General features: G+C 40.6%; 1 protein-coding gene across 4 annotated transcripts in view; it reads left to right on the forward strand.

The window, feature by feature from the left end:
* LOC144966123 (heterogeneous nuclear ribonucleoprotein K-like) overlaps positions 1-15,000 on the forward strand; it is an 89,147-nt gene that overhangs the window by 43,938 nt on the left and 30,209 nt on the right. For 2 of the 4 annotated variants that reach the window (XM_078902226.1, XM_078902227.1), the window contains exon 2: positions 8,043-8,101. In XM_078902226.1, the coding sequence (XP_078758352.1) occupies positions 8,083-8,101 (19 nt within the window). In that variant the 5' untranslated portion in view covers positions 8,043-8,082. Of the gene's footprint in view, positions 1-8,042; positions 8,102-12,743; positions 13,709-15,000 lie in introns of those variants that run through there. The other 2 variants (XM_078902229.1, XM_078902230.1) reach the window with 2 other exon arrangements.

Below are 15,000 nucleotides of genomic sequence, written 5' to 3' on the forward strand. Positions count from 1 at the left end.
TCCTCCCACTTCCTTTATTTCTTTCCCTGTGCCGTGAACTTCTGTTCCCGTTCATCCATTATTTCTCTGGCTTTGTTCAAAACGTTCTCATTCCCCTCGACACATATGCGTTCCTTTTTTTTTTTGTTTTGTTGTGTCGTTGTCAATTTGATTTTACTCCATCGCTTAAGGCAAATTGTTGGGTCATGAATTATTTTAAGAAGCCTGTCTGCTGCCTAGCATTTAATGTATCTCTCGTCTCCAGACCCCCCCCCCCCCCCCCCCTCTCTCCCTCTCTCCCTCCTTCCTTCCTTTCTTTTCTAGTAAAAGACAAAAGGAATGTTTTTTTTCTTTGAAGAATGTGACGTGCTCGGTGAATTTCTAAATATGAATTCTTTTTAATTTTTTTTCTTCTTCTCCTTTTGTTTGGATGAACACAGGAACCTTCAGACTCCAATGTTTGATGGAGTTCTTACAAGGCGCCCAGGTTTTGTGTTGGGCAGCATCTAGTAGGGCGATCACAGCGTCCCTGTTGAATAAACCTAGATCGATTTTTTTCCTCCCATTTTCAAATGGTTCACGATCGTTTCATAACAATGCGATCACTTACATTTTCTAGTATAATGAGATTGATCTCTTTACCTCTGAGGCATTCGTCACGTGACTTTCAGCACATGATCTCTCTCTCTCTCTCTCTCTCTCTCTCTCTCTCTCTCTCTCTCTCTCTATTTCGTAAATGCAATGCTGTTTGTTTACCAGGGCTAAACAAAAGGTCAATTTGACCACTGGTATATTCCAGTATTTGATGTAAAGCGAAAAAACCCCCGCAACCCAGTGTGACGGTGACCAAATGCTTAGTAGGTACTGTAGAAATGTATTTTTGCACGGTATAGAATATGTAAATAACTATATTATAGTGTGTAATAGTATATCACTTTGAGGAAATGATTTATTTTGTTTTAATTTTTTTTTAAATTTTTGATTAAATGAACAAGAAGAGAGACGTGGAATATGAAATTATGAAAAATAATAAACAAACAACAACCCCACCCCCCAAAAACAACAACAAAAAAAAAACAACCCAAAAAACAAATCAAAAACAAAACAAAAAACCACTCACTCCCACCAAAAACAAACCAAGCAAACAAAATATAAGACAACTTTCCGCCCGCTCCTCCCCCTCCAAAAAACCCCTCCAAAAAACAAACAAACATCGCGACTGCTGTCCGTGGAGATTAAACAGCAATACTAGATAGAAACGACCATAATGGGAGCCTGTTTGCTTTTCACATTGGTAACTTTACTCGTCGGCAATGGCGACTTTGTATTGTAATGATATATCATCATCATATTATTTTCAAACATTTAAATTGGGTCACCGGGTGGTTGAATAGGTCACGTGATGCCTGAACACCGCGGCCATGTCGTGTTGTAGAGTTTGATTCCCCCCCCCCCCTCCCCCCTCTCTCTCTCTCTCTCTCTCTCTCTCTCTCTCTCTCTCTCTCTCTTTTTCTTCTCTCTCTTTCTCTCTCTCTTTCTCTCTCTCTTCTCTCTCTTCTTCTCTCTCTCTCTCTCTCTCTCTCTCTCTCTCTCTCTCTCTCTTCCCCTCCTCTCTCTCTCTCTCCCCTCTCTCTCTCTCTCTCTCTCTCTCTCTCTCTCTCTCTCTCTCTCTCTCTCTCTCTCTCTCTCTCCTCTCTCTCTCTCTCTCTCTCTCTTCTCCTCTCTCTCTCTCTCTCTCTCTCTCTCTCTCTCTCTCTCTCCCCCCCTCTCTCTCTCCCCCCCTCTCTCTTTTTTTTCTTTCTTTTCTTTTCCTTCCCTTCTTTATCCAGTTAACTGTTGTACTCTGGAAATAGACGTATTGAAAAATTTGGGCAGAAAAACCGTCCTTCAAATATCGATTGGTGGAAATGACCCTCATTTTGACGAGAACTTTCAAACCTGGGACTTCGCGCGAACTCTTGATTAAAGTCCCAGGTTTGGCCAGAAAACTCGTCTTTCAAAAATATATCGGTTGATTTAAATGACCATCATCTTGGAAAGAACTCTCAAACCTGGGACTTTAATCAAGACTTTGCGCGAAGTCCCAGGTTTGAAAGTTCTTTCCAAGATGAGGGTCATTTAAATCCACCGATATATTTTTGAAAAACGAGTTTTCTGGCCAAATTTTTAAAGTACAATTTTTTTTCTTCTTTCTGGAATACGTCAGAGTCACCAACACATTAATTTTGAAAGACGAGTTTTCTGGCCAAATTTTTAAAGTACAATTTTTTTTTTCTTTCTTGAATACGTCAGAGTCACCAACACATTAATTTTGAAAGACGAGTTTTCTGGCCAAATTTTTAAAGTACAATTTTTTTCTTCTTTCTGGAATACGTCAGAGTCACCAACACATTAATTTTGAAAGACGAGTTTTCTGGCCAAATTTTTTAAGTACAATTTTTTTTTCTTTCTGGAGTACGTCAGAGTCACCAACACATTAATTTTGAAAGACGAGTTTTCTGGCCAAATTTTTAAAGTACACTTTTTTTTGTCTTTCTGGAATACGTCAGAGTCACCAACACATTAATTTTGAAAGACGAGTTTTCTGGCCAAATATTTTTAAGTACAATTTTTTTTTCTTTCTGGAGTACGTCAGAGTCACCAACACATTAATTTATTGAAACACGCTCTGGCTTGCTTTAGCTTTTGGAGGCTTTAACAGGGCGGCCATTGTGGCGAACTGTCAATGCTACAAATTGCGGACCATGGAATCGACTATCGATAAACGGTCTTTGAGACTCCATTAAATTTAAATGAGTTAGTGTTTGCTGTCTATGCGATCTTTGTCCTCGTCCTCGTCGTCATCGTCGTCGTTTTCTCTCTCTCTCTCTCTCTCTCTCTCTCTCTCTCTCTCTCTCTCTCTCTCTCTCTCTCTCTCTCTCTCTCTCTCTCTCTCTGGGCCTCTTTTTATGTGTGTGTTTGTTCTTTCTGCCTCTCTGTCTGTGTGTAGTGTAGTGTAGTGTAGTGGTAGTGAAGTCAGTTTTGTTTAATCAGGCGCCCTTTTTTTTTTTTTGCTTTCGGGCCATCCGTCCGTCCGTCCGTCCGTCCGTTAGAACAAGATGATTGGGGTATTTGATTGGATTGGAGATGTAAATTATAAATTGATGAATAGACAGAACGGGGGTGTAGTGTAGTATATTGTTGTTGGTGACTAACAACGTGTAACAATAGTATCATTGTCGATTTAATGATGATGATGACGATGCTTCTATGATGCCCGTGTGTGTTACGTTTCGTGATTTTTTAATGAATAAATATATTTGTGAGCCACGACCCTTAAACGGTATGATTGATGTATGGGGTGGCTGAGCTGGGATGCTGAAACTTGAATAATGTGTAGTCAACATCACGAAACTTGGACAATGTGTATATTGTGGTTGATTGAACTGAACGCAGTTGATGTTATTGTGTTTTGATTTGTCAACAACGAACACCTCATATTTCTGTTCAGTTTAACCTTAATATCACTCTTTGTCATCTGCTTGACCCTCGACCTAATACCACTGGGTCTAATTGTTTCCTCTAATTCGTTCAAAAAACAAAACAAAAAACAAAAACATCAAACAAACAAAAAAAATCCAACAAAAAAAGATAATAATAAAAACAAAAACAAAATTACCCCCCCCCCCCCCCCAAAAAAAAACAAAAAAAAAAAAAAAAATACCACATAATAACAAACCAAACCCAAACAAACACGAATTAAAAATTTTGGCCATAAACTCGTCCTTCAAATATCGATCGATTTAAAATATCCTCAGCTTTCAAAAAAAAACAAAAAACAAAAAAACAAACTTCAAATATAAAAAACCCCCCAAAAAACTCAATACTTGGGACTTGACGAAAGTCCCAGTTTGAGACTGATTGACTTGGTGAGTATAATTTTAGTCGATGGATACACACACACACACACACACACACACACACACACACATATATATATATATATATATATATATATATATATATATATATATATGTGTGTGTGTGTATATGTATATATAATATGTATATAAAGCGTTAAAGCGACGGTGCATTGTGCCTTTCAAAAAAATTATATAAAGTCTGATGCATCCATTGAAGCCGTTAGTTATCACCGGTGTTCCAGCATAGCAGCAGCAGAGGCGTCCCGTTTCTGTTCACTGAAACACCTGTGCCCGCTCTTTTGCACTAGCGTGACTTATGGCTGTTTATCCCCCCCCCCCCCCCCCCCCCCAAATCCCACTCCGTGCTAATCTCTTTGTTTTTGATTATTAAAAAATATATTGCTATAATAATATCGTTTGCTTTTATGATTAAAGCATCGATGCTATGCGTTCAGGTAAAATACTCTATAACATCCGTCAGCCGAATGTAACGTATCAACACACCAACTGCGTGTAATCTTGAACGTTGATATAATTTAGTGAGAACTAATCACCAAAATGGCTGTCTAGAAACAATAACAAAAGAGCTAAGTGCTGTCAGGTTCGTTCCTTCTATAGGCATCCTTATGAAGGGAATGAGTGAATTTGGGTGATGTCCAACCCCATTGCTTTTCTCCATCGTGTATTCAGGTGGTGCGGCTATGTGGTCTAGTGGTCTGACACTCGCTTTCGAATCGGAAGATCCTAGGTTCGAGCCTCGCGCTCGGCGCATAGTTGAGTCCTTGGAGAAGGCTCTTTACTCACATTCTCTCACCGTACTCGGGTGTAAAATGAGTACCTGGCCGTTAACAGCGGTGTCTTTGTTCGAAAAATTGTAATATCGCCTAACAAGCGGCATGTCCCGTCCTACATGTTAAATGTTACTGTTGACCAGGGACCCTTTGTAAAGCGCTTTGAGTACATTTTTAAAGTTCATTAATCTCTAGCTTAGAAGTAGCCACCATAGTCCATAGTCAGCCGGAGTTTATCTTCGTTGCTTCCCTTTTGATGGGAGGACGATAGTCCATCCTAGCACTTTCCTCCAAATTTAACAGTCCCAGCCACCCTGCTGTAAGTGTGTGTAAGTGTTTGTGTGTGAGGGGGGGGGGGGGGGATTACCTCCAATCACATCTGGGATTGATACAAGTCCCTTTGCTTGTGAGGTGAGAGCTCTGTCAACAGCTATCGACCCCCCCCCCCCCCCACGCGCGCGCCAACTATGACATTCATAATTTTGACATTGATGGCTGTTTCAGTCGGCCCTTTCTTCTGTTTTGTTATTATTATTATTATTTTCCCCCAATTAATTTATTTGTTTATTTATTGTTTTGTTTTTGTTTTTGGTAGCTTCTTTTTTTATCTCTCTGTAGCAAGCCCCATGCTGCTCGCTGGATCGAAATCCGCGTTCAAGATTTATTTTTATGTGTAGTTGGAACTGGATCGTCTTGTTCTTTGTAACCTCAAATGGTAGCAATTTGATGGTGTGCTGCATGGGGGAAATCACGGGTGATATTGCTGTAATTACAGTCATTTCGTATTGACTTGTCTTGCGACATTCAGGGAGGACCACGATAAATGCCTAGGGTATGGCATATTTACTTGGCATTTGCCAACGGTTCGGCTGCTGCTGTCGGCGGTAGCCATCTTGTTTTGCTTAGTCAGAGAAATATAGATCTAAAAATAAATAGGTAAATAAGTAAATAAATAAATATTGTGAAAGTAGAGGTAAAGATAGAAATCAACAAACCTTCTCGTGTTATCGGTTTTGTCGTTTGGATTTGATGATAGCTTGAATTGGAAGTGCACACGACTCCATGCTTTGATGACGCTTCTGATGGATGTTACTTCCTACAATATCGCAACCATCTTACTGTTGAAATCTATTGTTTTATGAATAGGATTTTGCCAATATCGTGTCATCTTAAATGAATCGTTGAGTCGTATTCGTATCGTCAAGTGCCACTGTTTTGTTCTAATTCGAGTTTGATTGTTTGACTCGATGTTGATGATAACGACTACGACGACGTCGTCGTCGACGACGACGACGACGACGACGACGACGATGATGATGATGATGATGATGATGATGAATATGATATTGATATCAAAATCAGTCACTCGACCAAGAATAAAAGCTTCGACAAAAAAAAGGGCCCGGCACAAACTTGAAGCTGTCATCAATAGCACCCCGATCGTGACCATTTGTAAATATATGATTTCCCATTGATATGAAGTCGTATCTTGTCCCGGTTCTAACGCATACCAATGGTTAGCATGAATGTCAATATCCACACTTAGTGTTTTAGGAGGCTATACTATACCTTCATTTGATAATTCGTCTGCGATTACCTCAAGTGCTTGATATAATTCATAGTGTCACACCGGCTTTCGCCTAGCGCTTAAAGTAGATAAATAAATATAAAAATGAAAGAACACTCACAGCTATAAGTGCACCCCGGCAATTGCAGGAGGAACGGAACAGCTATTTAAATTATAAGCCGTTTTATCAATATGTTTGTCTTTCTCTCTCTCTCTCTCTCTCTCTCTCTCTCTCTCTCTCTCTCTCTCTCTCGCTCTCTCTCGCTCTCTCTCTCTCTCTCTCTCTCTCCCTCTCTCTCTCTCTCTCTCTCTCCCCCCCCCCTTTCTCCATATTTTAAAGACGATGAAAATATCGATTAGGCAGTTAGAGGTTGCATGCATAGATTGCATCGTAGAAGAAATAAGATGGTGTCATACGTTGACAGATCCAAGACAGACAATTGGATTCAGTAGTCTGATGTCACGACGCCCGGCAACGGCGGCCATCTTGGTTCTAAACAAAGAAAATCATTACTTTTTATTCTTCATGCTGGCTAGAACTTTTCACATGCCTTGTGATCAGAATGTGTAAAAGTCAAAACACGATCAAATTTATGGGGTTTTTTTTTATCCTCTGGATACGCTTTTATGCTCGCTGGGGAAATATTTCATACGGGCGTCCGCCATTGTTCCGATAGTTTAGAGCCATGTTACTAAGTTACCATGCGTCATTAGGAAGGAAGTGACGTTACGACTGTTGAAGAGTAATGTGGTCTAGTGGTATGACGCTCGCTTTCGGATCGGAAGGTCCTGGGTTTGGGCCTCGCGCTCGGCGCATAGTTGAGTCCTTGGAAAAGGCTCTTGACTCACTTTCTCTCACCGTACTCAGGTGTAAAATGAGTACCTGGCCGTTAACAGCGTTGTCTTTGTCCGAAAAATTGTAATATCGTCTAACAGGCGGCATGTCCCGTCCTACATGTTAAATGTTGCTGTTGATCAGGGACCCATTGTAAAGCGCTTTGAGCACGTTTAGTGGATATTGCGCTATATAAAGCTCAATTTTAATTTTTTTTTTCTATTAATTACAATCAAAGACGATGGAGTCGCGTGGCTCAGCGACACGGTCTTTGCTTCGTATCCCAAAGGTACCGAGTTCGATCACTCGCCGCTGCTATGCTGTGTGGCCCTGAGCAAGTCATCTCGTCCTAGCTCAATTTGCGGCGCTGCACTGCGGCTGACGTCGGGTTGTTCCTGTCTTCCCTTGGAATAAACCCTAAAGACTGGTTTTGAAGCGGCCTTATTGTGTCCCAACCGGTGTAAAAGCAGTAAAAACAAAACACATCGCATTTGTTACTGTTTTAGTCAAACGAAGTGGCCGAGTGGTTAAGGCATTGCACTGCGATCCAGAAGGTTCCGGGTTTGAGCCCGCTTCAGGCACTTTCGTTTTTTTTTCTTTTGGGCAAGAATATTAACCCCCAATTTACTCCCTTGAACAACCTGGGTGATTCCTGTTGACATCAGACATTCTGTTTGATGAATTATCTATATTCCTTCATGGAATGCCTAGGCGACGGTGTCTTATGGTGTCATGGCGGGAGGACGTAATTAAAAAAAATATTTCTAACGACAATTTTGATGATGATAATGACGACGACGACGATGATGATGATGATGATGATGATGATAATTTAATGTATGTGTGTGTGTGTGTGTGTGTGTGTGTGTGTGTGTGTGTGTGTGTGTGTGTGTGTGTACGTGTAATCATTATAGTTAAACTTTTAAAGCCTGTATTTAATTAGTAGTCTCTCTTTGTGTCTTCCTCAGGTGTTGTCATCTCTCTTTACAGACCGGTCATTTCCAAGTGATGTCAGATATGGAAGACAGTGAGTATACTATACATACATCCATACAGAGATAATTACATATAAACATACCCTCCCGTTTCGTTGGAGTTCATTTTTAGACATTTACATTTGATATGCATCACACACACATATACACACACATACACACACGGATATAAATACTAACGCATCGATATATAAGTAGAAGAAAACGGAACAAATAAACGAAACGACGTATTGTTGAAGCTTGTTGTCATTATTTTTTAAATTAAAAAAAAATTAATTTATTTATTTATTCATTTATTTATTTATTTATTTATTGATTGATTATATCTATGTATTTATGTACATATTTGACATAGATAATAGGAGTTTAAACAAATGCCTCTAACTGTAGATCTAGCATGTGTTGTGTCTCTGTGTGTGTCAGTAATCGCGCGTGTGTGTGTGAGAGAGAGCGAGAGAGAGAGAGAGAGAGAGAGAGAGAGAGAGAGAGAGAGAGAGAGAGAGAGAGAGAGAGAGAGAGAGAGAGAGAGAGAGAGTACTGTTTCTTTGACCAAGTTTGGATCAGATAATCAGAGAGAAAAAGAAATCGGGGAGAGAATGATGAATTTACAAATGGTAAAGGATAAATAGATAAAATCAATGATTCCTGCAATAGAAGACGGCAAAACTAATTAATATGATAGGAATAATATGCCGTGGAGCCAAGTGATATCTCGTTACCATCGGAAGATGACGCTGTCGACATTTTGGTTCTGCGTCATCCACAGAAAGGTTAATATTTAGGTGACTGGATATTTATATATTATTTGAGCTCCTTATGCCTCCCTCCCCCTCCCCCCTCTTCTCTCTCCTCTCTCCCTCTTTCTCCTCTCCTTCCTCATTATCCTCTATTCTTCGTCGTCGCCCTGACCTCTATCAACTCCTTCTCCTCCTCCTCCTCCTCTTCTTTTTCTTCTTCTTTTTCTTCTTCTTCTTCTTCTTCTTCTTCTTCTTCTTCTTCTTCTTCTTCTTCTTCTTCTTCTTCTTCTTCTTCTTCTTCTTCTTCTTCTTCTTCGTCTTCGTCTTCGTCTTCGTCGTCGTCGTCGTCGTCGTCGTCGTCGTCATCATCATCATCATCATCAGCCCATAATGAAGGAGTTGTCTATTGTATTCCATACACACATCGGTTTGTCAAAAATAAAGTAAAAGAGTAAACTGTTTCTTTCCATCATAATATACACTAAATGATGAAGAGCAAAGGCATATAATCGTTGTCCTCTCAAATGTTTAACTCCTCCTCCTCCTCCTCCTCCTCCTCCTCCTCCTCCTCCTCCTCCTCCTCCTCCTCTTCCTCCTCTTCCTCCTCTTCCATCTCTTCCATCTCCTCCTCCTCCTCTTCCCCCTCCTCCTCCTCCTCCTCCTCCTCCTCCGCCTCCTCCTCCTCCTCCTCCTCCTCCTCCTCCTCTTCCTCCTCTTCCTCCTCTTCCATCTCTTCCATCTCCTCCTCCTCCTCCTCCTCCTCCTCCTCCTCCTCCCCCTCCTCACCCTCCTTTTCTCCGCCTCCTCCTCCTCCCCCTCCTCACCCTCCTTTTCTCCGCCTCCTCCTCCCCTTCTCCTCCTTCGCCTCCTCCTCCTCCTCCTCCTACTCCTAGTCTTCCTCCCTTCCTCCTCCTCCTCCTCCGCCTCCTCCTCCTCCTCCGCCTCCTCCTCCTCCTCCTCCTACTCTTCCTCCCCTCCTCCTCCCCCTCCTCCGCCTCCTCCTCCTCCTCCTCCTACTCTTCCTCCCCTCCTCCTCCCCCTCCTCCTCCTCCGCCTCCCCCCTCCTCTTCCTCCTCTTCCTCCTCCACTCTCCTCCTCCACCTCCTCCTCCTCCTCTTCCTCTCACCCTCCTCTCTCTCTCATGTTCACGTTTCCATGTCAGTACCGTAGTGTTTGTTGTAATTCTACTCCATGTTCTATTCCAATATGTCACGTCGTTGATTAGTCATACTATATTATCTTATTCACTGACATTCTGACCATCGTCCACTGCCGGGTCTGGGTATATAATGTATGTCTTGTCTGTGTGTGAATTTCTGTGAAAGGGTTCAACAATTGGATTCAATAGTCTGATGTCACGTCGCCCAGCAACGGCGGCCATCTAAACAAAGAAAATCGGTACTTTTTATTCTTCATGCTGGCTAGAACTTTTCAAATGTCTTGTGATCAGAATGTGTAAAAGTCAAAACATGATCAGATTTATAATGGGTTTTCTCTCTCCTCTGGATATACTTTAATGGTCGTCAGAGAAATATTTCATAAGGACGTCCGCCATTGTTCCGATAGTTTAGAGCCAGTTACTAAGTTGCCATGCGTCATTACGAGGGAAGTGACGTCACGACTGTTGAAGCCTATTGTAAAGGTTTAACTTATGGCGAAAACTGTTGCTAATCACCAATGATGAAATTGACGAGCATGTTTTACTTTTCATCCCTCGGAAGGCCGCTTTAATAAGACAAAGCAAGTCAGTGATTTTTTTTTTTCAAATTACGCATACATTTTTCAAATGATTAGTTTTCACTGAAATATTAAAGTTTTTATAGATAGTATGCGCTTGGCTAGGAAGCTCACAACATTGCCATCCGGAAGTATAACGGACCAACACACAAAACTGTGTGTAACCTTGAACAATTATAGTCAGGTTAATACAGTTTAGTGAGAATTACTCATAAAAGCGGATGGCAAAAAAAAACAACAACAAAACAATAACAAAGACCTGGGTGACGTCAACTTCGAACTATCTATATATCATCTTCTGTCTTGGTACAATTCATCTGGCTGGCATAACAGGTGATTATTTTACCTTAACACATAGCATCAATTGATGTTCTGCGTTAAAGTAATAAAAAAAACAAAACAAAAAAACCCCCAAAAAACAACAACCTTGCAATTGTTTGTTTGTTCTGTCCGCCAGATCTGTCGTGCCAGCACACAGAATTGTGTAAAACCGCAAACGTTGACAATCTGATTGATATAGAATTGTATCAAAACCAATCATCTAGACTAACTGACGGTCAAAAAAATAAAACAAACAAACAAAAAAACAAAGAACAAAGACGAAAAAAAAAAACCCATTAAAAAACCCCCAACAAAACACCCCCCCCCAAAAAAAAAACAAAAACAAAAAAAAAACACAAAAAAAAACAAAAAACAAAAACAAAAAACAAGTGACAAAGAGCTTAGCGATGTCAACTTTATTAATTCTAAACTAGATTCATCTATTCATTCACTGATGGCGGTTTGTTGGATAGCGATGGTGTTGCCACTTTGGTATTAGTCGGGCGGACGGACTGTTGATTTACACACAAGGGTGGCTGGGTCGACTTTACTACCTATGCCAAAAGTGACCTGAGATAGTGCTGGGATTACCCGCCCAAATCATTACCCGGGTAATACCCGGGTAGTGGTCTGATTACCCGGGTACCCGCGGGTACCCGTGGCAGGATGACTTTTGTCCCAAAAAAATTTTTTTGTGGGGGGGGGGGGGGGGGGGGGGGTCTTTTTTATTTTTTGTATTTTTTTAATTAATTTATTATTTGTTACAACAAATGAAGCGAAACTGAAGTAAGAAACAAAGATAATTAACTACAATGAAAAAAAATAATAAATAATAAATAAAATAAAAATACCTGAGATTCCTTTAAAAGATAAGAACTAATATAATATAGTCTTAACCTATTGATTCCAAAATTGAATCAAATGTGTGTTAACAAATAAAACAAAAAAATCAATGTAATTGAACAATACAGTAGGAAAATCTTTTGAAAAAATTTCATGTAAATGTAAATATGTAAATAAAATTATATTAATTTCCAATTTTTGTTAAAAAATATTCAAACCGCCAAAAATTATCACTCTCAGTTCGGTTGTCATTTGTTGTAGCGGGTACCCGTTACCCGCCCCTTTTACCCGAGTACCCGGTTTAACTTTATTACCCGCGGGTACTCGCGGGTACCCGGGTACCCGCCCAGCCCTACCATTCAAGTTATAATATTATACCACCTAATGAAAGACTATTCATGGTAAAGGGCTTTATTCGTTCTTCTTGGACTTTACAATGGGAGATTATATTTTTAAAAAAAAAGAAAAAAAGAAAAAGTGAAAAAGGATTGAAAGGAAATGCCACGTGAGCTTTTTCGTTTGTTTGCTTCCATCCGGTTGCTTTAAATCTAGATTTAAATTATCCGACCAGAAATCTAGCTTTGCAGTGCCCTCGAGATGTTTGCAGCAGTTAGGGTAGAGGGAATCGAGACGGATGAGGGCTTTTTGTGGGGGTGGGGAGCAGCGGGGAGGCGGACAGGAAAGAGATGTGGAAGAAATAGGAGAGAACGAACGATTTATCTTGATTGTGCGATGAAGCGTATACGGGTGTGTTGGTGAGGGTGGGAATCTATCTAAGATGTGGATCGACAAGTACTCACTCCGTCGTGTCGTGTCGTGTCGTGTCGTGCCCTGCCTGCCGCCCGCCTCCCCGCTGCCGCCGTCGCCATGCCACGCTCGGTGGAATCATAGGACACGAGGAACCGGCTCTTCACGGTGATTTGGCAGTCTGCGATTGGCCGTCTCCTGGCAACGCGCCTGTCAACAAGATGGCACCGCCGGGTTTCAAGGTGTTGGTCGTCGTCGATTCAGGGGGGAGAGGGAGGGATGGATGGATGGATGGATGGATGAACGACGACGACGTGGCCGTGTGAGCTCAGGTATTCACCACGGCAGTGCTCACTCACCTCAATGAAAAAGGCCAAGCCGCGTAGACATGCAGGCATTCGGCTCCGTAATCTTGTGGCAGACAGGACGTTCAAATGTCTGATTTCATACTTTGTGATTAAAAAAAATAAAAAATGTTTGCGGCAACATCGGGAGATAGATAGAAAATCTTAATTATATTTTCCTTAGCTTCTAACGTGCAACATTAAGAATTTCTTCGAGTTTGCTTGAATGTGTTTGTGTGGTCAGTTCACTGCATGCATGTCTACGTATTCCGAGCACTTAGGGCGTAATCTGTGTAGAATAATAATAATGATGATAGTAAATAATCTATAGATAGATAAGAGGGAAACAGCGATTCCAGTGCCGCGCTGCTACGTACGACGACTGCGACATACCACGCCCTGCTCTTGTGACTCACACACCATGGAATGGAAGCCGTTGAGTGATGATGATGATGATGATGATGATGGCACCATACAGATCTGATGATACCTGATGCCTGCTGCTGGGTTCGCGCGTCTCATTAGGTCGTATTCAGGACTGCTGTTAAAAATTTGTATCCGTGATGACTCTGACGTTGTTAGCGTGCTGTGATTTCCCTGCCATCACTCCCGACATTGTTTGATTTTGGAAACAATATTATTATTGTTTTCCCAGCGGATGTGACTTTTTGTTTACGAGACGACGAGACGTAATTAAGAGAACTTTTGTGGTCAACATAATTTGCTTTCTTAGAGATAGATAGAGAAAGAGAGATTGATAGATTTTTGCCATCTTGTGATTTGGAAGGCCGTTAAGTAATTTCTCAACATGGAGGGCGGGAGAGGTGACTTCATCAACCCACGGATCTTCAATCGTATTAATAGTATCGTAACTCACGACCTTTTGACCCCGAGGCTCTTTGAAAACAAGGTGAGTTATTATGAGACGTTTTGTTTGTGTGTGTGTGTGTGTGTGTGTGTGTGTGTGTGTGTGTGTGTGTGGTTATTTGTTGTAAGATACGTTTACATAGTGTATGTAAATACATGAATGTAGAGTCAAAATCAGATGGGCGTTGTCCTTTTAAATGTAAAAGTATCTATCCTTTGTCATCCTTTAATGTTCTCCTCATTCTTCCTCCTCATCCTCCGCCTCCTCCTCCACCTCCACTTCCTCCTCCTCCTCCTCCACCTCCACCTCCACTTCCTCCTTTTCACGATTGCCATAGACTCGATAATTGTTATTGTAATTTTCTATTCCATGATAAAATTGTTCTTTCTATACTATCTTCTTGTCGGTCAGTGAGTAATATCTTATAATAACAAAGAATGTGTGAATGCACTGAACCTTTAGATCATGATGTTTTTGTTTTGATATGAGAAAAAGCAAAGTGGAGAATTTTGAAGACAATAATAATAATAATAATAATAATAATAATAATAATAATAATAATAATAATAATAATAATAATAATAATAATAATAATAATAATAATAATAATAATAATAATAATAATAATAATAACAAAACAAAAAATAAACGAGCTTTTATATGGCGCATTATCCACTGAACGTGCTCAAAGCGCTTTACAAAGGGTCCCTAGCCAACAGCAACACGCAACATGTAGAAGGAGACATGGCTGGCGACTGATAGGCGATATTACCATTTATTTTTTTCCGACAGAGACAACGCTGTTAACGGCCAGGGTAGGGTGCTCATTTTACACCTGAGTACGATTAGAGAATGTGAGTAAGGAAGTCTTTTCCAACGACTCAACATCTATGCGCCGCAGATAGAGAAAAATAAATGGAAAAGAAAGAAAACTCCAAAGATGCCAAGTGCCAGGCTCACTCATTCACATCTAAAGCAGACCTGCCAACTTGAAATGATAATATGGAAAATTCGTAGTTTTCAGGGGTAACAATAACACCGTAGACATTATGACTGTCTTTAAAGTTCACCAACCTGTCCACGATACGTGAAAATTATGATTTTAACTCCTTTATAGGCAGGCTAGCTCTGACACCAGAAATTCGTTTTCAAGAGGTTTAAAAAAAAAAATTGAATGAAAAATCTTTTTAAAGTTCTCAGAATAGAGTGGAAAATTCGTAGTTATACGGAGTTTTCGTAGAAGTGGGCAGGTCTGTGTTACGTACCGTACTCGTAATAACATTGAACGACAATGGTAATAATATATTGATAGACAGCTTACTATAGGTATAATA

Source organism: Berghia stephanieae, chromosome 2 (assembly GCF_034508935.2).
Source record: "Berghia stephanieae isolate SIO BIC M18660-M18661 chromosome 2, UCSD_Bste_1.3, whole genome shotgun sequence".
Taxonomy (NCBI): Eukaryota; Metazoa; Mollusca; class Gastropoda; order Nudibranchia; family Aeolidiidae; genus Berghia; species Berghia stephanieae.